The sequence below is a fragment of the Trichechus manatus genome, unplaced genomic scaffold, assembly GCF_000243295.1.
Source record: "Trichechus manatus latirostris isolate Lorelei unplaced genomic scaffold, TriManLat1.0 scaffold00056, whole genome shotgun sequence".
Taxonomy (NCBI): domain Eukaryota; kingdom Metazoa; phylum Chordata; class Mammalia; order Sirenia; family Trichechidae; genus Trichechus; species Trichechus manatus.
Genome location: NW_004443992.1, coordinates 3,477,282 through 3,500,833, shown reverse-complemented (window position 1 = coordinate 3,500,833; position 23,552 = coordinate 3,477,282). Strand labels below are relative to the sequence as shown.

The window sequence follows — 23,552 nt, the reverse complement described above, 5'->3', positions numbered from 1 at the left end:
TGCATCAAATGTAATATTTTTGCCTTACGCAGCATAAGAAATGTCAACTACTTAGGTGGTGCGTTGTGATGCTTGAAGAATAAGGTTTTAGTGTCTGAGGATGCAAATTTACACATAAAATTTGTATTTTTGTTTCAGTGAATGTGGTTTGATAGATGATTCCTTTAAAATACTCTATTATAGATTCATTAAAAAGTCAAAGGATAATTTCATATTGCTTAAATAGCAGAGACTCAAAAATCAGAATGATTTTCCTATTCCGTAATTTATTTTTCTACTTAGACTATCCTTTTCCTCCTCCTCCTCCTCCTTTTTCTTTTCCCCATTGTTGCTGTGACCCTAAAGCATTAGTAGATCAGTGAATGACCAGGACAAGGGCCACAGTGGGGGAGGCATGAGGAGGGGAAGGAGGTGAGGGAGGGATGCATGCGGAAGATGGATAGGCCTCTTTCTCCAAGGCCCTCTTCTGACTAAGCATTCACTCTTATTCTCTTCTTTCGTTTCTGGGTCCTCATTTATGAAATGAGACAGAAGACAGAAAAAGACTCTAACCCCAGGATTTATGTTAGGTGTTTTTATAAAGACTGTCTGGGTACTGAAGGGGGAAACAATGCCCAGGTAACTTTTTCACCTCTAATCCCAGGTTCCCAAGCCAACAGCCACCAGCCATTGAGATCACTACCTTCAGTGCGCCAGGACGTGAGCCGGTACCAGAGGGTGGACGAGGCTCTCCCACCAAGTGAGAACCTGTTAGCTAAAGGGCTAATGTCATCAAAGGGTGCAAGGGTGGCACCTGTTCCCGGGGCTGTAAAATATGAATGTGTAGGCCTTTGTGAGTAAGGAATCTGGGGCTGCCACTTGACATAGAGGATGTAGCCTGGGAAGTGCTAAGCTGGTGACTCCTCCCTGGTACTGTTCCACTGAGTGCAGGCCGCTGGGGGAGAAGTAAATATTGTAATGCTGGGGAGTAAATCTTATGATCGTGGAAGTAGGTCCAGATATTTTGGGCAGTTGGGTGGAAAATAGGGTTTATTTAGAATTACGCCTAATGGCAGCGTGAATTTTCAGTTAGTAGACAAATTGGCATAATCTTTTAGAAAAACCTCACTCCATGTAATATACTGCTTTTTTATGCACTTGTATCATTTTAAATCACTAAGCACAGGGTTCCAATTTTTTTCTTAGAGATATTCAGAGAAGTGCCATTAATTGCAGATACTACTGATCTACCACTTATTTGGGACATGGCAATTACCTGGAGATTTGAAAGAGATTTCATTTCTTTCACTGTCAAGAAATACTTAGTACTTACAGGAGAGATAGTTGAGGAATAATAAGGATCCTGGGAAATAGTTATGTAACCTGTGTTTAAAGGTATTGGTGATACGTATGGCCAGTCATAATCTGGATATAATTTAAAACTCTATTCAAGTTTTTAAAATCCCTTAAAGTAATGTTCCTCTGTGAGAGCAGAGCATCTCAATGAGCAATTATAAAGGGATTTTTGAAGTACCAGTAGGCAACTTGTAGCTCAGTAAACATTGTTTTTAAGAAAATATTGGAGAATACCCCTTCCACTTTACTGTTTCCCCTTTTATCCACCCACCCATCTTATATGTGATCACCCATCTTACATGTGATCTTGGCAAGAGGCTGGTGGCTTTGACCCTCTGTACGTTTAAAAACGATGGGACCTAAAGAGATGTATGCATTTAAGAGCTGAAATGCTGAGTAGTTAGTTTTGGTGAGTGCTGACAAGAAAGATTCATACTATGTGGAGTTTGTCCAAACATTGACTTGACCCTTTTGAAATTCTCTTGTGCATAGATCCTTTCCTTTATCATGTGTTTGAAGACCAAAGGCTTTTACTCATAGGAAATGTGTATTTTAAGCAGTGTTTAAAAAAAGCAAAACATAGACCTCAAGATTAACTAACCATTGTGTTTTCTTAATCAGATGAGGGGCAAAAAAACAAAACTTCCTTATTGTTTACCTTTGGAGAAATGATTAGACAGAAAAGAAGAATATTCTTGGGGGATATTTGCATGTAATTAAAGCAAAATGAATTAGGAACACCAGAAGAGAGTCCTGGGAGAGCTATGTTTCTATGTGTATTTGGATTAATAGGAAGTAGTTTCAGAGGTCAGGATAGGAGACATAAACATGGCATGAGTGCATCAGTAAAGGCTATCCTTCTAGCTACGTCCAATTGCTCTAAGTTTTGTTGCAGTATAGTTTTGGTCCCTATATGATATTTAATAATGGTAGCTTAGGTATTTTCCTGTCCAGGTATGAGCTCCACTATTTGCGATATTTCAGTATGTTTCTTTAAACACTGATGTTTGCATTATACAGAATACATTTTAGGAATTTTTTTTTACAAAAAATTTACAGTTCATTTTAATAAGTTGATATATCCAAAAAAAATTTTTAAAAGCAATTTAGTGGTATAGCCTATTGATGAATGATATAAACAGGCGGGAAGTTCTTAAGAGATGTTCCTTCTTATGCAGTGGTTTTCAGTGGTGGCAGTGGGGGGTGCCACCACATAGGGACACTTGGAGTGTGGGGGATGTCTTTATTAGTGTTTGAAGGGTGCTACTAGCATGTAGTGGGTGGGGGAAAGGATGTTAAATCCTGTAATGTTGGGACCATCTGATACACCAAAGAATTGTCCTGCCCAAAATTCTAACAGTATGCGCACTGAGAAATACTTTTCTATAAATAACATTTAAAAAAATAAAATATAATCAAAATTTTTTTTTTTTTTATAAGACTTAGAAAGGATAATGCCTCTAAAAATATGTGTTTAAGTACACACACACACTCATGTTTTAGGACCAAGCAACTTGTAAATTTGGGGGTTTGTTTTATCATGGGTAGGTTACAGATGATGATCTGAGCATACCTGATCTCTGTTCAACTCTGTCCCCTCTGTCCCACACTGCTTTGCCCCTTCCTATCCCCATGTGTCTGTCATCCTTTAGACAGCCTATTTAATCACTTGGCTGCCTTCGCTAGTTGTCTGTCCCCACTCCAGCTGGTTCTCTGCCTCCTTTCCCAACTGGGCAACTCTGCCACCACCTCTGGCCATGTCTGTGACTTACAGCTGTGGCATTCCGCATTCCGCGGTGCCTTGCGCCTTCTGCCTTCACTCAGCGCTGACCTGAGAGGCTCAGGTAAGGGGTATCTGCTGGAGTGTGCAGCTTGTTCCATCTCTTAAATTACCTGGCTAAATTATTTTAAGGCCACCAGTTGTACTTTTGAACACTATTAATTATAATACCTCAAACTCGTGTAGTGCTTTACGGTGTACAAAGCCCTGTTACGTGCTTTCCTTTATTTTTATTTTTTATTCTTGTTACGGTTTTGTGAAGTAGGTCAAGCAGAGTTATTACCTGTAATTTACAGAGGGATTCATAGAAATCAGCCAATCCATTTCTTTCATTTTACAGATTAAAAAAAATTAAAGCCCAGAAAAATTAAGTAACTTGTTTAAAGACCCCATACTAGTGAAGGTTAAGACAGAATTGCAGACATTCCTCTCCTCTACCCAGTATTAGTTTGATCTCAGCTAATATTAGAAAGGAAACCCTGAGTGGTGCAAATGGTTAATGCACTCGGCTGCTAACCAAAAGGTTGGAGGTTCAAATCCACCCAGAGTCACCTTGGAAGAAAGACCTGGAAATCTACTTCTAAAAAATCAGCCATTGAAAACCCTGTGGAACACAGCTCTACTCTGACATGCATGGGTTGCCATGAGTCAGAACTGACTCTTCGGCAGCTGGAGTGTGGGAACATTAGAAGGAAAAGGGCTATAGTGTGGGTAAGTGAATCTAAGTTCCGAAAGTTTGGTTAGAGACAGAGTAGTGGCTTAGATTGTGGTATATTATTTATTGAGCACCAGGAACATCTCAAATTACAGTGTTTTTGTTGGTTTTCCTGAAGCTTCATGATATTATAGCACTTTGACATCAGGCCAAGAAAGGCTCAGAAAGTGCTCAGCTTTCCTCTCCTTCCCGGATAAGGTTACACAGCAGGGCCCTCTCCCTTGAGGCCCTTCACCTATAAGAGAGGAGAAGCAGCTGCAGTGACTTTATGAGCCACTATCACGTGGCCCAGAGCGGTTTGCTGGGGTAAGCGTCTATACCAGACTCAGCAGTGCCTCTTCTGCTCTGCGTCGGTTGGCGTCCCCATGCCTGCAAGACAACATTGTACTAGGGCTTTGATGGCCCCTTTTTTTTTTTTTTTTAATGGTAGCATGCTCTACATACTCTTCTGCACCTTTTTTCATTCGTTTAATAATATACTGTAGAGATCTTTGCATAGCAGCACATAAAGAGCATCCTTATTTATTTATTGTGGCAGAAATACATATAACACAACATTTGCCAATTCAACATGTTTTACATGTACAATTCAGTGACACCAACTACGTTAATCATGTTGTATAACCATCACCAGTATCCATGCCAAATTTCCCATCACTATTAACGGATACTCAATACTTCCTAAACAGTGACTCCCTCCCCCCCACCCCCCCACGCACCCACCCAGCTTTTACTTCTCAAAACCACTAATAAACTTTGGTCTCTACTGTTTACATTTGATGGCCTCATTCTTGATTTCTTTTTGTCTTTTACCTTATCATCAGTATTATTATAGTTGTTGCTATTTTTATTTTAGCTTATTTTCACCTTATAAAACTTGTGCCCTACCATTCGGCAAGCTTACGCTTCTCTCTGAAGATTCAAAAACTCAGTTAAGGGAATTCAGTGGTGTCCCTTGGTATGCTTCTTCAGTCACATGGCCGTCAACAAACCAGTGTAATAACCTAGTTTTGGCACATCTATTTGGTATCTTTTCATGTAGAGCGGGGTTTTCCTTGTTTGTTTACTTTTTCTTCCAGTCTTGCTCCTCCTATTTTAGGACTGAGGAACAGATCTTGGACTTAGTACTAAGACTACTCAGCTGTGATGATGATCTACCTTTGGTTCTCGAAATCTTACTGCTTTAGGGCATGGGCAGTACGCTGCAACCTCGTGGGCCACGTAACTCCAACCACTGGCTGAGAGATGTTCTAATGATTCATAGAAAGTGGGAGAGCTCCAGGCCTTGGAGGTGCACAGCACTGTTGAGAACCTCCCAGTGAAGTGGCTTGGACTTGATCATGCACTGAGTGCTGAATAATTTGCTGTTTCTGCTCATTCTGAGGTGATAGATGGTGATAGCGGCTAGAGGCAGTTTAGGCTGAAGCCCACTAGAATGTTATCAGCATGACAAATCTTGGTCTTTTTAGCATTAAGTGGAAAAAAGAATGGCAAGCGTAGTCCTTCTGAAAAACTATTATATTTCTGTAAGCATTCTGATTTAATTTTGAATGGCTTTGTTTTTCTCTTACTGACCCCAATACAATTGAGGCTTAACCCGTTGCTACAACTGGAGACAATATGGAATTATTGTAGACATGGTTTTTTTTTCTCCCTCAAAAGTGTTGTTTTTCTGGGGATAGGAATAGATTCTAGATGAGCAGTCTGAGTTACTGGACTCCCGTAGCATCCCAGGATTGTTGACATTTTGTTAGGATTAGTGGTTTACTTTTGTGTTTGGTTCAAATGGGTAGGTCTGAAAAACCATAGCGGAACATTGGTCATTTTTTGTGTTTGTGCATTTTCTTTATTAAAGCAGCCTTTAAAATGAAGGCCAAAAGTAGAAGTGAATCTGAAACGCATAATTTATCTTAGAGTTTCTGCTATGTTTAGGCCTAGGGAGTCTTATTCTCTAGAGCTTAAAATCTAAAATTAATACTTTTTTGTATAAAAAGCTACTTTCAGAAAAAAGTAAAGGTTAAGATACAAAATATGCAGCTACTTGATATTTTTAACTTTTTATTCAGATATAATATGCATACAGAAAAGAGCAAGGAGCCCTAATGGCACAGTGGTTAAGCCCTTGGCTGCTAACTGAAAGGTCAGTAGTTCAAACCCACCAACCGTTCTACATGAGAAAGATGTGGCAGCCTGCCTTTCCAAAGTTACAGCCTCGGAAACCCTGTGAGGCAATTCTACTCAGTTCTGTAGAGTTGCTATGAGTTGGAATTGACTCTATGGCATACAACAACAACAACACAGAAAAGAACACGTTTAGCTTGCTGAATCCTCTCAAACTGAACACACCCATGAGGACAGCACCTCATCACCAGCACCCTAGAATTCTTTAGTCCCCTTCCAGTCACTCACTCTACTCCTGAAGGGGAAGGGGACCTGACTCCCCAAATAATAGATTAATTTAACTTTCTTTATACACTTATACAGATGGACTCATACCTACTTGAATGTTAAAATAAAATTTAAAAAATCATCTTTCAAACACTGCGTCTATCACAAAGCTCATATTTGTCCTTGAAAGTATGTTTATTCATTCTGTCACCATCCTCTCGCTATTTTGGTGAAGAGACTCTTGGTTATTTCCAAGATCTTTTACCTGCCTCCATTACTCTGCCTAGAGGCGCTGTGCTGTGACATTGGTCTTGATGTAGTTTTGCTTACTTTATAACTCTCCGACCTCCCCTTTTTGTCACCTATTTAAAGGGACCTATTTATAATTGGTGGTGCTGTGGTTAAGCATTTGGCTGTTAACCAAAATGTCAGCAGTTCGAATCCACCAGCCACTCCTTGGAAACTCTATGGGGCAGTTCTGTGTTGTCCTATAGGGTCGCTATGAGTTGGAATAGACTCGATGGCAATGGGTTTGGTTTTTTTAATTTATAATTGGGAATCAACTCGATGGCAATAGGTGTTTATAATTGGGAATGCCTGGGTGATACAGACAGTTAACATGCTGTGCGGCTAACCCAAAGGTTGCAGGTTAGAGTCCACTCAGAGGCACCTTTGAAGAAAGGCCTCGGGATCTGCTTTTGGAAAATCAGCCATTGAAAACCCTGTGGAGCACAGTTCCACTCTGGCACACATAGGGTTACTAAGAGTTGGAGTCTACTCGATGGAAACTTTTTTTTTTTTTGGAAATTGTTATTTATGATTGAGGCTTAAGGCTTCTAAGAGGCTGCTTGTTTTAAGTTCTTATTCACTTGTGTCAGTATTTCTCAAAATTTAACGTGTCTAAGAATCACCTGGGAAGATTGCTAAAAACCTAGAAAACTAAGTCCTAGTCTGGGATAGTCTGATTCTGAAGATCTGAGGAGAATACTAGGAATCAGCATTTTTATTGATCCTCAAAGTGAATCTGACACGTGTTGTCAGAGTCCACGCCTTGAGAAACATTTCTCTAGATAGTAGTTTTCAGATTTCATTATTGTCATGAAATTTTATTCAGGTGAAATTTTATGTGGATGCCCAGTGTGTACAGAGCGGATAAAATTGGAGCTGCCATGGTTGAAGTGGGGTTGGCAGGTAGTTCCAGAGCCCTGCTCCTCAGTGCCTAAAGCCATTGGCCCTATTAGGCTTAATTAATTAGCGTTCAGTTTGTAAAATCTGGCCTAGACGTACAACATTTCCAAGACGTTGCTTGGTCCTTGCTGAGCCTCCTTTTTATTGCATTCAGTGGCAGTCATTCTATAGATTCATAGAATTTTAGAACTGGAAGAGACTTAAGCAAATGTTTAGCTCTGTACTCTAATTTTTCAGGCGAAGAAATGGTGGTCCATAGAGGCATAGTGACTTGTTCAGTGTCATGTAGCAAAGATGTGACAAAGCCATGGCCAGAAACCAGGCCTGTTACCTGATACTCTACACACACACACACACACACACACACACACACACACACACACATCACAATGCATTGCTTTTGGTCTCACTATACCCTTTTTACAACGTGGCAAGATAAGATAGTAAATGTTAAGATTCCAGTGTTCTGTCTGATTTTAACATTGTCCAAAAGAAACTTTGATGTTGGGAAATGAGTTCTCATATGCTTTCTTGTATTGAGAATAAACCAAGCCCAACATAAAAAACTAAAACCAAACTCTTTGCCATTCTGACTTACAGTAACCCTGTAGGACAGAGTAGAACCACCCCATAGGGTTTCCAAGACTATAAATCTTTAAGGAAGCAGACTGCCACATCTTTCTCCAACAGAATGGTTGATGGGTTCGAACCACCGACCTTTCGGTTGGCAGCCAAGCACTTTAGCCACTGCACCACCAAGGCTAATTAAAATATAAAGCCCAATATAAAGATATATAAAAGCCCAAACCAGTTGCCATTGAGTTGATTGTGACTCATGTGACCCCATGGGTGTCAGAGTAGAACTGTGCTCCTTAGAGTTTCAAATGACCGATATTTTGGAAGTAGATTGCCAGGGCTTTCTTCCAAGGCGCTTCTGGGTGGACTTCAACCTCCAGCCTTTCAGTTAGCAGCCAAACGTGTGAACCATTTACACTACCCAGGGACTCCTGTATAAAGACATATAAGATGTTAAAGCAAGTGTACCTTCCTTCCTTACCCTGCTAAGTAACTTTGGTAGATAGAACAGAAGGCTAACTTTCCTGCAGGTACCTCAACTGCCTCTTCCTGGATGGAAGGGTACTAACCACCTTGGTAAGCATGGATGTGAGTTCATGAGTAAGCCAATAGCATAACAGTCTTTCCTGATGCAGTGTCAAGTATCCATTTGAAACCAGCAATATAGAATTTCTATTTAATGGAACTTATATACAGTAAACTCAGTAACAACCTTATTTTGAAGGTACAATATTTGATAGAGCTAGAAAGCCAATTTTGGGGCCTTTTTTTTTATGCTCCTCATTGCACATAGAAATGTCTTTATTGAACTATGAATTAAAGTTGTTCCTGGCTTTTGTAGAGGTAAATACAAGATTCATTTGTTATTATGGTTTTATGTCATTTTAAATTGTTCATTTATTACACACTATGTGCAAGGCAAGCCCACCCAGTGGCACCATGGAAAAAGGCCTGGTGATCTGCTTCCATAAAGATTACAGCCAAGAAAACCCTATGGAGCAGTTCTGCTCTTTAACACTTGGGGTGATAGGAGTAGGAATCAACTCAGCATCAATAGGGGTTTTGGGTTTTTGTTTTTTATGTGCAGGGTATAGTTGATACATTTGGAGATTTTTTCCCTCTATTTTGCTACCCAAATGACCCTCATACAGGCTACATAAACATTTCATGTGGTAAATTATTATTTAGTTAGTTCCAGGAAAAAAATTCTATCTTTGAAGATTTTTCTCTTTTTATTTTCTTTTGTCAGAAAATGGAAAGTTTGCAACAATGTGTTTTCTTTTCTGCCTTAATTGCCAGAAAACTTAGAGCCAAATTTTAGCAACAACTTTTATCTTTGGAGCTCGGCAGCATCTACTGTTTGTTTCCTTTGATTGGTCTTTGTTCTGTTTTTATCCCTAACTGACCTATGCTACATTTTTTAAATTGTAAGCTACTGCAAACATTCTTGGGGGAAGGATTGGCCATTTGTTTTCATATGCCTTTAATTTGACATGTAGTATGTGCTTGACTTATCCCAGCTCTAGCGAGAAAGGAATGAGATGGATGTATCTGAGGGATGGAGGACAGCAGGGGAGGGGCAACAGGAAAGTGTGCAAGAAGCAGAAGAAAACAATGAAGTAAATCAAAGGATTTTGGAACGTGGTTTCGGAAGATGCTTTAAAGTACTTACTGTTTGTCAGCATATTACAGGCTGGGCATGAGGTCTTTCAGAAATGTTCACTGATGTGCCCAATGAATTCACATTTGACTTGCTGGTTTCGTTGTAAGTCTGTTCCCTTGGAGGATAAGTGACATTGAATTGTTTGTTGTTTGTGCAGTGCTGTTCCTCAGCCTAATTTTTCTCTCTTGTCATTTGTCATAAATTACAACGTGCTGAAATCAGCAAAAAGATCCCTTTGCACTCCCCATTGAGGCAGCCCTCTATGATGGTCTCTTTGGCTGACCTATGAGGATCCCTGGTCCAAGCTGGTATCTACCATGCAGGTCTTTCCAACCCTAAGAACTTTGTTGGAATACTTGCTCAGCTTACTTACAGAGCAAATGCCATGGGTGAACAGGAGAAAGCATACCTTCCTTCTCGTCTCTATTGTTAGACTCACAGTTGTCTGTTGATAAGCCATGCAATCACATGGTGAGAACTGAAGATAATTGAGCTGCTCAAGAGAAAAGTGTTAATTAATTTCAAAAAAGTATTTACAAAGAATGAGAAAGTTATAAAGAACCTTCCTGGTTAAAGAATAGATCTTGGACATTTTCATATGTTTCCTGTATAAATCATTCTTCGCAACATTGTATTTATTTGAGATTGGGGGCAAGAAATTGCCCTTTCTTTGAAAACCTTTTCATCTTTGGAAAAGTGCAAATGGAAGTTTGTAGATAATGGTACTGTTTGATCACTGAGCTAGCATTAATTAGTCACTTTTATTTTGAAGACTAAATTTACTAAGATTGTAGATAAATATGCATGTGGATATTCCCAGCTATGAGTCTTTCATCTAAGCTAGGAGAAAAAAAAACTGAGAAAAGTCAATTTTTTGGTGAAAATAAACCTCAAGACCAATTTTGATACAAATATATAATTAAAATATTATGATACCAACTACCTGTATTTTTTAAACACTGATGCTAATATATGAAGAATGAACATTGTGGTGGATTTGGAAGGAATCTGTACATTCAGATATTCTTTAAGGGGTTCGTCACACACTTTAGGTCACCGTGAATTGGAGCTAACTGGTTGGTTGTTGATTTATACATACAGGATATGCTTAATAACTGGTCACAAAAGATTCTGGAATGGACTGGGAGATTATGCAGTGAGGTATATGTTGTTAGCCCAAATTATAGCATGTCAGACAAAGAAAACAGGTACTAAACTTAATGAACCACATTAATGGCCTCAGCTCCTCCTCCTAATACTTCTTGGTGCATTATCGCTATTTAGACTGGGAGGCACGCATTGACAGCCATGGTAGGATCTTTTACGTGGATCATGTAAATAGAACGACTACGTGGCAGCGGCCGACAGCTCCCCCGGCACCACAGATGCTTCAGAGATCAAACTCCATCCAGCAAATGGAGCAGTTGAACCGGCGGTAAGGATGGGCACTTTCCTGTTGCTGATCTATTTTATGATTGAGCTGATTTTTACATGGCACAAAGTCAAAGACGTGGTTGTCTCTTTCATTTGTGGGTGTCCTGTCATTAAGGTATAGCTGTTAACCTCTTTTGATTCATAGATTTCATTGGACTACTCATGGTTAAAAAGTAATACATACATACACAGACAGTTTGGAAACTGGAGAGAACATAAGTAATGATGACCCCTGTGGTCAATCCAAGGCATTGATTTTTAGTAAAACAGAACATATACATTCATAATTTGCATCCAGATAGCTTTTAGAATCTCTAGAATCTTCATTTGGGGCCCTGGTGGCACGGTGGTTAAGAGGTTGGCTGCTAACCAAAAGATTGACAGTTCGAATCCACCATCCGCTCCTTGGAAACCCTGTAGGGCAGTTCTCCTCTGTCTTGTAGGGTCACTATAAGTTGGTTGTGATGCGTCTTTATTATCAGCCTAAGCTTTTTAAATCTGTTGCTCTTATTTAAGAACTAATTGCTATGGAGCATAAAGTTATTCTTAACAATATAGGGATTTAGTTTTCTTTGGTTAAAGACCACAACATTTTCTTAAGTTTTATTAGTATATAAAAAAATTGTTCCACAAACAATGGCAAGAAGAAATTGAAAGCAATGTATTTTTCTAGACAGCAGAAGACGCAGAAGGTCAGGGGGTGTGGTGTTGGGAGGAGGAGACAAGTGAGGCTGAGAAGATAGTGAAAACTTCTGGGCTGTGGGAGAAGGAGCTCTGGTGGGTCCGTGGTTAAGAGCTCGACTGCTAACCAAAATGTTGGCAGTTTGAATCCACCAGCCACTCCTTGAAAACCCTATGGGGAAGTTCTCCTCTGTCCTATGGGGTCGCTATGAGTCAGAATCGACTCGATGGCAGTGGGCACTGGGGGAGAAGTTGAGTCCCACCTTTTAGTGTCTCCTGTAATGTAACTCTAGGATCATGATTTTAGATATCAGAGTATCCGCAGAACCATGACTAATGAGAGGGCTGAGGAAAATACCAGTGCTCTTGATGGGACAGGGGAGGAAGCCGACTTTCACCAAGCCAGTGCAGGTAAGAACCTTTGGGTTACTTTGCTTGTTTTTTTTTTTTTTTTTACCCCAACCTCATGAAAGTAGAAAGAAAATAAGTAAGGATTTCCAAGAAATGAAGGCTTTTCTTTTAGAGAACTTTTGATCTTCAGTAAGATCTGGTAATCCAGCTCCAAAGGCACAATTTACCAAAGACCTCATCTAATCTTTGACTTTTTATCAGTACTAAGACAGAATCACAAAAACAAATGGAATATAAATTACTTTAATCTCTGGATGTGTGGAATAGTGGAAAAAGAACTTCATCAAATAAAAATTATAAGGATGGATTAAAATGTTAATAGTGACTAAAAATATTACTCACTTTTCATTTTAGTATAATTAAGGAGCCCTAAAGAACCATTAATTGCTCAGCTGCTACTGATAGGTTGATGGTTCAAACCCACACAGCTGCTCCATGGGAGGAAGACCTGGCGATCTGCTCCATAAAAATTACAACCTAGAAAGCCCTATGGGGCAGTTCTGCTCTGTCACTTGGGATCACCATGAGTCGAAATCAGCTCGATGGCACCAACAACAAGAGCGGTTAGGTTTTATGTCTGAATTTATACCAAAGAAAAACTATTTTGAGGATTAAAATAATAGCAAATGATATAGATAATTCTTTGGTTCTTTTTAAATGATATAGGTTGGAGTAAATAGATATATTTCCACCGTGTGTAAAGATTCTTCTAAATACCTTTGTGGTCTGTTCCATCCAGATTTCCGACGGGAGAACGTTCTGCCCCATTCTACCTCCAGATCCAGGCTCACACTGCTGTTACAGTCTCCCCCTGTGAAGTTCCTCATCAGCCCAGAATTCTTCACCGTGCTGCATTCTAACCCTGTGAGTACTGAATCTGAAAGAACGCGGTGGAAAAAGAAACAGGCCAAACAAAATTACCTTAATGGTGAGAATGATAATAGTTAGCATTTATTGAGCCCTACGCTCTGTATTAAGTATTATGTATGTATTAACATATTTAGTCCAAACAAACCTATGAGTTAGACTAAAATTCCCATTTTTCACATGAAGAAACTAAGGCACAGAGAGGTTAAATAACATTCCCAAGGTTTTATAGCTACTAAGTGGAGAAATTGGGAATAAAATCTCAGGGTTACTGACTCTAGAGTCCACACTCCTAATGACCACATTGTATTACCATACAAATATAAATAAAATGCCTGAGCATTGACCGCTGCAGTAGGCAGATTGGGCTTTGAGATTATGGCACAGGCTTTCTGAAGGAAAGACCCAATACCAAACCAAACCTGTTGCCATCGAGTCAATTCCAACTCACAGTGACCCCATGTGTTAGACAGTACAGCTGAGCTCCCTAGGGTTTTCTTGGCTGTAATCTTTTTGGAAACAGATTCCTAGGGCTTTCTTCTATGGCCCCACTGGGTGGGTTGGAATCACCAGCCTTTCGGTTGGTAGCTGAGAGCAAACCACTTGCACCACTCAGGGACCTCTGGAAGAAGGAAACAATATAAAATATACACATTGAGGTTGTCTAAAAAATGAATCAATAAATTGGGGAGAATATTAAAAATATGTGAAGTTTGTGTGGGAAATCAGTATTTAAAAAAATGTTTTTTAAAGATGGCATGGTGAAATCTTTAGGATGAAGTACATTTAAATTTCCCTCCTTTTAATAATGTGTCTACTCTAGAAACTCCACCTCTATAATTTCACTAAAGAGATCTAAAAATGTTAATATCAGCTAAAAATATAAATCTTTTATTAACCAGAATTTTATAAGAAACGTTAGCCTTTTAGTCATTGTTCTACATAGAAAGAATTTTGACTGTCTCATTTACCCATTTCCTTTCATTTCATCTAGCCCTGACTTTTAACCAAAATTCTACCCCCTTTTTCTGATCTTAACCAAGAAATTCCTCCCCTGCCACATTAAATACTCATGGCAACCAGTTTCTCTAACTAAAATTCCTTCTTCCCATGTTTATTTTGGAATTGCAACTTAGAATAAGATGTTTCTGCTGTTTTAAAAATTTTTACTCAGGAAGCGTTAACCTCCTGGAGGCACTGGGGCGTATGAAGTCCATAGGATGGCAGTGAAAAATGTTCACAATTTGTTTTCTGATCGTGCGGCATGATATCTGTCTAACATGTTTATAGAAAAAAGAGAAGGGTGTGAAAATATTATGTAAATTAAGCATAAACAGTTGTGAAGAAAAAACTAAGAATGTGAGAGGAAGAATTAGCTGGAAAGCATTCTTTGTGATATGAGTCTTAAGTTTTATCATGAAATAAATAATGGACATTGGTTGGCAAAATTGAAGTAGGACATCCTTCTGGGTGGAGATGCACATGAGCAAAGATGTTGTTGTTGTTAGGTGCCATCAAGTTTGTTCTAACCTATAGCGACCCTATGTCCAACAGAACGAAACACTGCTTGATCCTGCATCATCCTCACAATCATTGTTATGCTTGAGCCCAGTGCTGCAGCCATTGTGTCAACCCATCTCGTTGAGGGTCTTCCTCTTTTTCACTGACCCTCTACTTTACCAAGCATGATGTCCTTCTCTAGGGACTGATCCCTCCTGATAACATGTCCAAAGTATATGAGACGTAGTCTCGCCATCCTTGCTTATAAGGAGCATTCTGGTTGTACTTCTTCCAAGACAGATTTGTTCATTCTTTTAGGAGTCCATGGTATATTCAATATTCTTTGCCAACACCACAATTCAAAGGCGTCAGTTCTTCCTCTGTCTTCCTTATTCATCATCCAGCTCTCGCGTGCATACGAGGTGATTAAAAATACCATGGCTTGAGTCAGGCCCACCTTAGTCTTCAGGGTGACGTCTTTGCTTTTCAACACTTTAAAAGAGGCCTTTTGCAGCAGATTTGCCCAATGCAGTACGCCTTTGATTTCTTGACTGCTGCTTCCAGGGAAGTGAGAAAATGTGTTCTTATATGCATAATGAGTTATTTTGTTCATCCAGTAAATAATATTGAAAGCATGATTTATGCTAGGAATTATACTTGGTGCTGTAGATACAGTGGAGAATAAGATAAAATTCTTGCCCTCTTCGTGGGCAGAAAAGAAGGGCAACTTTAGAAAAATGGTCATGGAATGTCTGTCTGAAGAAATAGTTTTGCATTGAAAACTGAAAGGTGAGAAGTCATCAGCTATGGGAAGAGCCAGGGGAAGCTCATTTCAAGCAATTGAAACAACATTTAAAAAAAAACCCTAGCTGGCATAGAATTGATTCTGACTCACAGCGATCCTATAGGACAGAGTAGAAGTGCCCATAGGGTTTCCAAGGAATGCTTTGGTGGATTTGAACTGTTGACTTTTTGGTTAGCAGCTGAGCTCTTAACCACTGTGCCACCAGGGCTCCTGCAAAATATTGTGAATATAATTAACAACACTAAAGTGAACATTGAAATGGCAATTTTTTTTTTTGCTATATGTATTTTACCCCAATAAAAAAAAAATTTTTTTAAAGCCTGCTGAGTTTAAAAACCATCATCTTCTACCACAACCTTGCAGGGACACTGTGAGCAGAAGGGGTGCCTTGAAGTGATAGAAAGAGGTAGTGGTGTGATATTAGGTTGGAAAGTTACAGGATCCAGGTCATGGAGAGAGCTGTGGTACATGGCCAGGAGTCTGGATTTTATTCTGAGAGCAGATGGAAGCTATCATGCACTTAGAGTGACATGCTTTGATTTGAAGCCTGGAGAATGGCAAGAGTGAAAGGAGAGTGAGTAGAAAGAAGGCAGTTTCAGTGCCCCAGGGGAAAGACGATGATGGTGGGAACCAGGATGTTGACATAGAGCTGGAGAGAAGTGCATGGATTCAAGGATATTTTGAAGTTAGAATCAATGTGACTTGGTGAAAAGTTGGTTGTTAGGGGTGAGGGAAAAAGAAGAATCTAGAAACAGTTTTAGGGCTTTGGTTTAACAAAAGAGTTAATGTTCTTGGATCAGTGGTGCTAATGTGGGAATAAAATGAGCTCTAAACTTGATTAGGTGTGATAGGTGTGGTTACTGTTGAGATGTTTGAATGTAACATGGTGGATGGACAAAGAGAGATCACTCTGCAAGTCTCTGAGGTCTGGTTTGTCTAAGCTGCCGGAAACTTGGTGGTGCAGTGGTTAAGTGCTTGGCTGCTGACTGAAAGGTCAGCTATTCGAATCCACCAGCCTGCTCTGTGGGAGAAAGATGTGGCAGTCTGCTTCTGTAAAGATTTACAGCCTTGGAAACCCTATGGGGCAGTTCTACTCTGTCGTAGAGGGTTGCTGTGAATCAGAATCAACTCGACAGTAGTGGGTTTGGTTTGGTTTTTGTCTAAGCTGCACATGGAATGGTTAGAATGAGGGTAAACCTGGCCGTAGAAGTCCAGCTATGTATAGCGCATTCATCAAGGCGAAAGAGCCTGGAATAGGAGATAAAGAAATACAGCAGAAAGACCCAGCATGGGAGAAAACACAGGCAATAGTTGACAAGATTTGTTGGCTAAATAGAATAGAAACTCAAGAAAATGACTCTGAGTGGTAATACATAAATAGTAAATAAATATTACATAATAAATAAATAATAGGCAAATTAGAAAGAGGGTCTTGATAAGGGAATAGGAGAAGAACATAATGAATTTGACAAAACAGATGATACACATTAAGAAAAGCAAGGTAGACTAAGGAGAGAAATAGACATCAACATAGTCCTATCACTAGGAGTTGTCGATGAGATAATTCGTGTGTGCATATTTATTGATGTTAATATATTTCTGTCTTACTTGATTAGCTTTCTTTATAAGTATAAGCATCTGTCTGGCTTTACTGATTATTAACTCCCGTTTAGCTTAGAACAAAGAAGACTTGGGAGGAGAGCGAGCATGAATAGCATACTACCTGTCCTCAGTATCATGAATTCCATCTAGCAACTGTTTGTTGATTCCCTGTTGTGTACTAGGCACTGTGCTAAGTCCTAGGCATGCAGGACTTAGAGTATTCCAGACTCAGGGCCTTGGAATCCCAGACTTGGAAACACATTATAATGTAGTTAAGTAAGTGATAAGTGCAATAATGGAAGGCTATAGGAAATACTCTGCTGGAGTGAGTGATTAACTCCTAGGGGAAGATGCATGGAAGGAGTTATAGAGGGGTTTGTATTTGATCTGGATTTTAAAGGCTGAATAGGAACTTGCCCTGGAATCTGGATAAGTAAGAGCTGTAGAAGGAACAGCATTTACAAAACAAAATACATATGAAGCCACAAGGTTGTCTTGATAATTACTACAGAAGTACTGAAACGGGGTAATTAGTCTAGCAGTTTGGTGTTGTCGGTGTGTCAAGAGCGTAGGATATGAGTGAAAGTTAGATTTGAGCCTTCACATATCATCTGCCTTGGTTGTCATCAGTTACTACAGTGTTTCAAGTAAAAGATGGACTAATGGTTGTTAGGTTGTGGTAGAAGGTGATGGTTTTTAAACTCAGCAGGCTTTAAAAAATTTTTTTAATTGGGGTAAAATATATATAGCAAAAAAAAATTGCCATTTCAGTGTTGACGTTAGTGTTGTTAATTATATTCACAATATTTTGCAGGAGCCCTGGTGGCACAGTGGCTAAGAGCTCAGCTGCTAACCAAAAGGTCAATAGTTCAAATCCACCAAGGCATTCCTTGGAAACCCTATGGGGCACTTCTACTCTGTCCTATAGGATCGCTGTGAGTCAGAATCAATTCTACGCCAGCAAGGTTTTTGTTTTGTTTTGTTTTGTTTAATGTTGTGCAACCACCACCACTATTTCCAAAAGTTTTACATCACCCCAAATAGAACCTCAGCACCCCTTAAGCAATAATTTCCCATTCTTCTCTCTCCCCAGTCCCTGGTAATCACTAATAAACGTTTATCTCTATGTATTTGCCAGTTCCAGGTATTTCATGTAAGTGCGATCATATAATATTTGTCCTTTTGTTTGACTTATTTCAGTCAGCATAGTATTTTTAAGATTCATTGATGTTGTTGCATGTATTGTTGTTGTTGTTAGGTGCCGTCGAGTCAGTTCCAACTCATAATGACCCAGCACACAACGGAACAAAACGCTGCCAGGTCCTGCGCCATCCTCACAATCACTGCTGTTTGAACTCATGGTTGCAGCCACTGTTTCAGTCTGTCTTGTTGAGGGTCTTCCCCTTTTTCGCTGACCCTCTACCAAGAATGATGTCCTTCTCCAGGGACTGAGCCCTCCTGATAACATGTCCAAAGTATATGAGACGTAGTCTTGCCATCTTTGCTCCTAAGGAGCATTCTGGTTGTACTTCTGAGACAGATTTGTTCGTTATTCTGGCAGTCCATGATATATTCAGTTTTCTTCACCAACACCGTAATTCAAAGGCATCAGTTCTTCTTCAGTCTTCCTTATTCATTTTTCAGCTTTCACATGCATATGAAGTGATTGAAAATACCACGGCTTGGGTCAGTTGCACCTTAGTTCTCAAAGTGATATCTTTGCTTTTTAACACTTTAAAGAGGTCTTTTGCAGCACATTTGCCCAATGCAGTACATCATTCCATTTCTTAATTGCTGCTTCCATGGGCATTGGTTGTGGATCCAACTGAAATGAAACCCTTCACAACTTCAATCTTTTCCCCATTTATCATGATGTTGCTTATTGTTCCAGTTGCAAGGAGTTTTGTTTTCTTTATGTTGAGGTGTAATTCATACTGAAGGCTGTAGTCTTTGATCTTCATCAGTAAGTGCTTCAAGTCCTCTTCGCTTTCAGCAAGCAAAGTTGTATCATCTGCACATTGCAGGTTGTTAATGAGTCTTCCTCCAATCCTGATGCCACATTTTTCTTCATATAGTCCAGCTCCTTGGATTATTTGTTCAGCATACAGATTCAGTAAATATGGTGAAAAGATACAACCCTGACCCACCGCTTTCCTGATTTTAAACCATGCAATATCCCCTTGTTCTGTTCGAATGACTGCCTCTTGGTCTATATACAGGTTCCTCATGAGCACAATTAAGTGTCCTGGAATACCTATTTGTTGCAGTGTTATCCATAATGTGTTATGATCCACACAGTCAAGTGCCTTTGCATAGTCAATAAGACAGGTAGACATCTTTCTGTTATTCTCTGCTTTCAGCCAAGATCCATCTGACGTCAGCAGTGATATCCCTCGTTCCATGTCCTCTTCTGAATTCAGCTTGAATTTCTGGCAGTTCCCTGTCAATGTACTGCTGCAACTGTTTTTGAATTATCTTCAGCAAAATTTTACTTGCATGTGATATTAATGATGTTGTTCAATAATTTCCACATTCTATTGGATCGCCTTTCTTTGGAATGGGCACAAATATAGATGTCTTCCAGTTGGTTGGTCAGGTATCTGTTTTCCAAATTTCTTGGCATAGAGGCGTGAACACCTCCAGTGCTGCATCTTTTTGTTGAAACATTTCGATTGGTATTGCGTCAATTCCTGGAGCCTTGTTTTTTGCCAGGGCTTTTGGTGCAGCTTGGACTTCTTCCTTCAGTACCATCAGTTCTTGATCCTATGCTATCTCCAGAAATGGTTGAACGTCAACAAATTCTTTTTGGTACAGTGATTCTATGTATTCCTTCCATCTTCTTTTGATGCTTCCTACATCATTCAGTAGTCTGCCCGTATAATCCTTCAATATTGCAACTCGAGGCTTGAATTTTTTCTTTAGTTCTTTCAGCTTAAGAAATGCCAAACATGTTCTTCCCTTTCGGTTTTCTAACTCCAGATCTTTGCACATTTCATTATACTTTTCTTGAGCCGCACTTTGAAATCTTCTGTTCAGTTCTTTTACTTCATCATTTCTTCCATTTGCTTTAACTGCTCTATCAAGAGCAAGTTTCAGAGTCCCTTCTGACATCTATTTTGGTCTGTTCTTTCTTTCCTGTCTTTTCAATGACCTTTTGATTTCTTCATGCATGATATCCTTGATGTCATCTCACAGCTGGTCTTGTCTTTGGTCTAGTGTTCAGTGTGTCAAATCTATTCTTGAGATGGTTTCTAAATTCAGTTAGGATATACTCAAGGTCGTACTTTGGCTCTCGTGGACTTGTTTTAATTTTCTTCAGCTTCAGCTTGAACTTGCATTTGAGCAATTGATGATCTGTTCCACAGTCAGCCCCTGGCTTTGTTCTGCCTGATGATATTGAGTTTCTCCATCATCTCTTTCTACAAATGTAGTCGATTTGATTCCTGTGTATTCCATCTGGCAAGGTCCAAGTGTATAGTCGCTGTTTATGTTGTTGAAAAAATGTATTTCCAATGAATAGGCCGTTGGTCTTGCAAAATTCTGCGTTGCAATCTCCAGTGTCATTTCCATCACCAAGGACATATTTTCCAACTACTGATCCTTCTTCTTTGTTTTCAACTTCTGCATTCCAGTCACCAGTAATTATCAATGCATCTTGATTGCATGTTTGATCAATTTCAGACTGCAGAAGTTGGTAAAAATCTACAATTTCTTCATCTTTGGCATTAGTGGTTGGTCTGTAAATTTGAATAATTGTTGTATTAACTAGTCTTCCTTGTAGGTGTATGGATATTATCCTATAACTGACAGTATTGTACTTCAGGATATATCCTGAAGTGTTCTTTTTGACAGTGAGATGCCGCTCTTCTTCAATTAGTCAATTCTGGCATAGGAGACCATATGATTGTCCAATTCAAGATGGCCAGTACCAGTCCATTTCAGCTCACTAATGCCTATGATATCGCTCTTCAAGCATTCAGTTTCATTTTTGATGGCTTCTGGTTTTCCTAGATTCACACTTTGTACATTCCATGTTGTGATTATTAATGGATGTTTGCACCTGTGTTTTCTCATTTTTGAGTCGTGCCACATCAGCAAATGAAGGTCCTGAAACCTTGACTCCATCCATGTCATTAAGGTCAAATCTAATTTGAGGAGGCAGCTCTTCCTCAATTATATTTTGAGTGCCTCCAACCTGAGGGGTTCATCTTCCAGCACTATATCAGACAGTGTTCCACTGCTATTCATAAGGTTTTCATTGGCCAAAATTTTTAGAAGTAGATTGCCAGGTCATTCTTCTAGTCTGTCTTAGTTTGGAAGCTCCATTGAAACCTGTCCACCATGGGTGACCCTGCTGGTATTTGAAATACCAGTGGCATAGCTTTCAGCATCACAGCAACACGCAAGCCACCACAATGCAACAAACTCTTATGACTGAATAATATTCCATTGTATAGATACATCACAGTTTGTTTATCCATTTATCTTTTGATGGACACTTGTGTTGTTTTCATTTTTGGCTATTGTCAATAATGCTGCATTGAACATTTGTGTACAAGTATCTGTTTGGTAAACTTGGTAAACTTTAAAAAATAAATGCATATCTTTGGTCCCTAACCTTAGAAATTCTGGTTCAGAAGATCCAGAGACTCCCTAAGTGATTCTGATGCAATTAGTCTGGAATTTGGGGACTTCTTGTATAAGAGATTGTATTAGATAACATCGTTACCTTTGTCACAGCCATAACTCATGTGGACTTTTGGCAACTAACTTGTTTTCACCATATGAAAATACTATGCTCCTTACAGGATTTTTGCTTATTTTGTTTTTGTGTTGTTGTTTTTGTTGTCTTTCCCTTTTTCTAGTTGGGCATGACTTAAAAGCTTCTTTTGCTGGGCACCTATCTTGATTTTAAAGTATTCCTTCTAAAGCATCTTAATTTTACTCCTGCTTGAACTCCATTCATTACTGACTAAAAAGATGGCCTATGCTATGCAGCTATGCATTTTTATCAGATTTAAATTCTGTTGAGTTTAGGAAGGCTAATTTCCCTGATTTATATATGGCAGAAATTAAGTAGGTGGATTTTTCTTACCAACAGCCTCAAGGTTTGAATTTAGGGGAATAAGTCTGGCAATTTTTTGTAGAGTGCATTACTCGCTGGAATTTCTTCTTTTTCCTAGACTACAGAAAATATAAGAAAACAAAGGATTTTATTTGGTCTCGGGATTTTAAGATTTATTTTATAACGTTTTTTATTTTGCTTGAGTATTTATGATCTGTAAGTGCTTCAGTAGATTTTCTGTTTATATTACTGAGATTTTTCAACATGCAAAAGGAATGTGTTAATTTAAAAGCTGTCTTAATTCTCTTTACGATTTGAATATGTCAGTTCATGTTGATAGTCATGAAAAATAGATTTCATGTCACAGTAATTTACCTAATCACCTTTACTGAAAAGAACAAAATTAAGTGGACATGTGGTTGTCACAGCTCTAAAGAAAAACTTGGAACACCAATTTTTTATTTTTTGCATTGTGATTGCTTTCAGATACATTCGACTGCCCTCTGCTGGTTATAATAAGATTTCTTCCAAATGGTCATTGGATAAACCGTTTCTCCCGATAACTCAAGATATAGTTATTATTAGAGCTCTTGTATAGTTGGTGTGCCTGTATTTGTCTAGTTAATGTTATATATAAATACATTTCATTATATGCAACTGAATAATATTTTCAACATACATACTAAATAATTATTACTCTGGCTTTTATTGAGCTCTAGAAATAATTAATCCCATAATCAAAACTCCTTAGTATTTACTGAAAAAAAATACTGTTCCAAAATCATAAATATATTCTTACAAGTCAGAATTTCTGCTATTGCAAAATAGATGAATTGATAATTGTGGTTAGTTTTGTTAATAAGTTGAAATTTTTCCTCCATTTTACTCTTTAGCCAAATGAAAACATTGTAAACTCCTTTGTCATTAGAAATATTATGAAGACAGTCTGTGTGAGACAGTACTATTTCTACATCCCAGCAGATATCTATGTAAACATTTCTTGGTTTTGTTTATGATAAATTTTATTTAGTGAATAATTTAAGTCGTTGGGTGCCTTTGAGTTGATTCCAACTCATAGTGACCCTATAGGACAGAGTAGAACTGCCCCACAGGGTTTTCTTGGCTGTGATTTTTACTGAAGCAAATCACCAGGTCGTTTCTCTTGCAGAGCAGCTGATGAGTTTGAACCTTCAATCTTTTGGCTAGTAGCCTTAACCATTTTGCAACCAGGCCTCCTCTAGTAGTGTATAAAAGTGCTCAAATCTGCTTCCTTGTGAATATGAGAGATGTTTGCTAAAGATTCCATGATGAAACATTTTATCACTGCGTTATTGAATAGAACAGAATTAAACTAAAACACTAAAAAAACCTGCAAAAAATAAAAACAAGAAAGAGGTGATTATTATTTGCATTGTGGTTGACTGATAAGAAATGAACTATTTATATATAATTTTTTTATTCTGCATTCACATGGCAGTAACATTCTCCACAACTGTTCTCAATACTTTTCACTTCTAACACCCCAAACACCTAACAAAAAAA

At 38.8% G+C, this 23,552-nt stretch overlaps 1 protein-coding gene across 1 annotated transcript in view; it reads left to right on the top strand.

The window, feature by feature from the left end:
* HECW2 (HECT, C2 and WW domain containing E3 ubiquitin protein ligase 2) overlaps nt 1-23,552 on the top strand; it is a 438,203-nt gene that overhangs the window by 305,393 nt on the left and 109,258 nt on the right. Inside the window, exons 12-15 of the mRNA XM_004378178.2 lie at nt 644-739; nt 10,930-11,080; nt 12,068-12,171; nt 12,911-13,035. Coding sequence (XP_004378235.1) covers nt 644-739; nt 10,930-11,080; nt 12,068-12,171; nt 12,911-13,035 — 476 coding nt within the window. The remainder of the gene's footprint in view (nt 1-643; nt 740-10,929; nt 11,081-12,067; nt 12,172-12,910; nt 13,036-23,552) is intronic.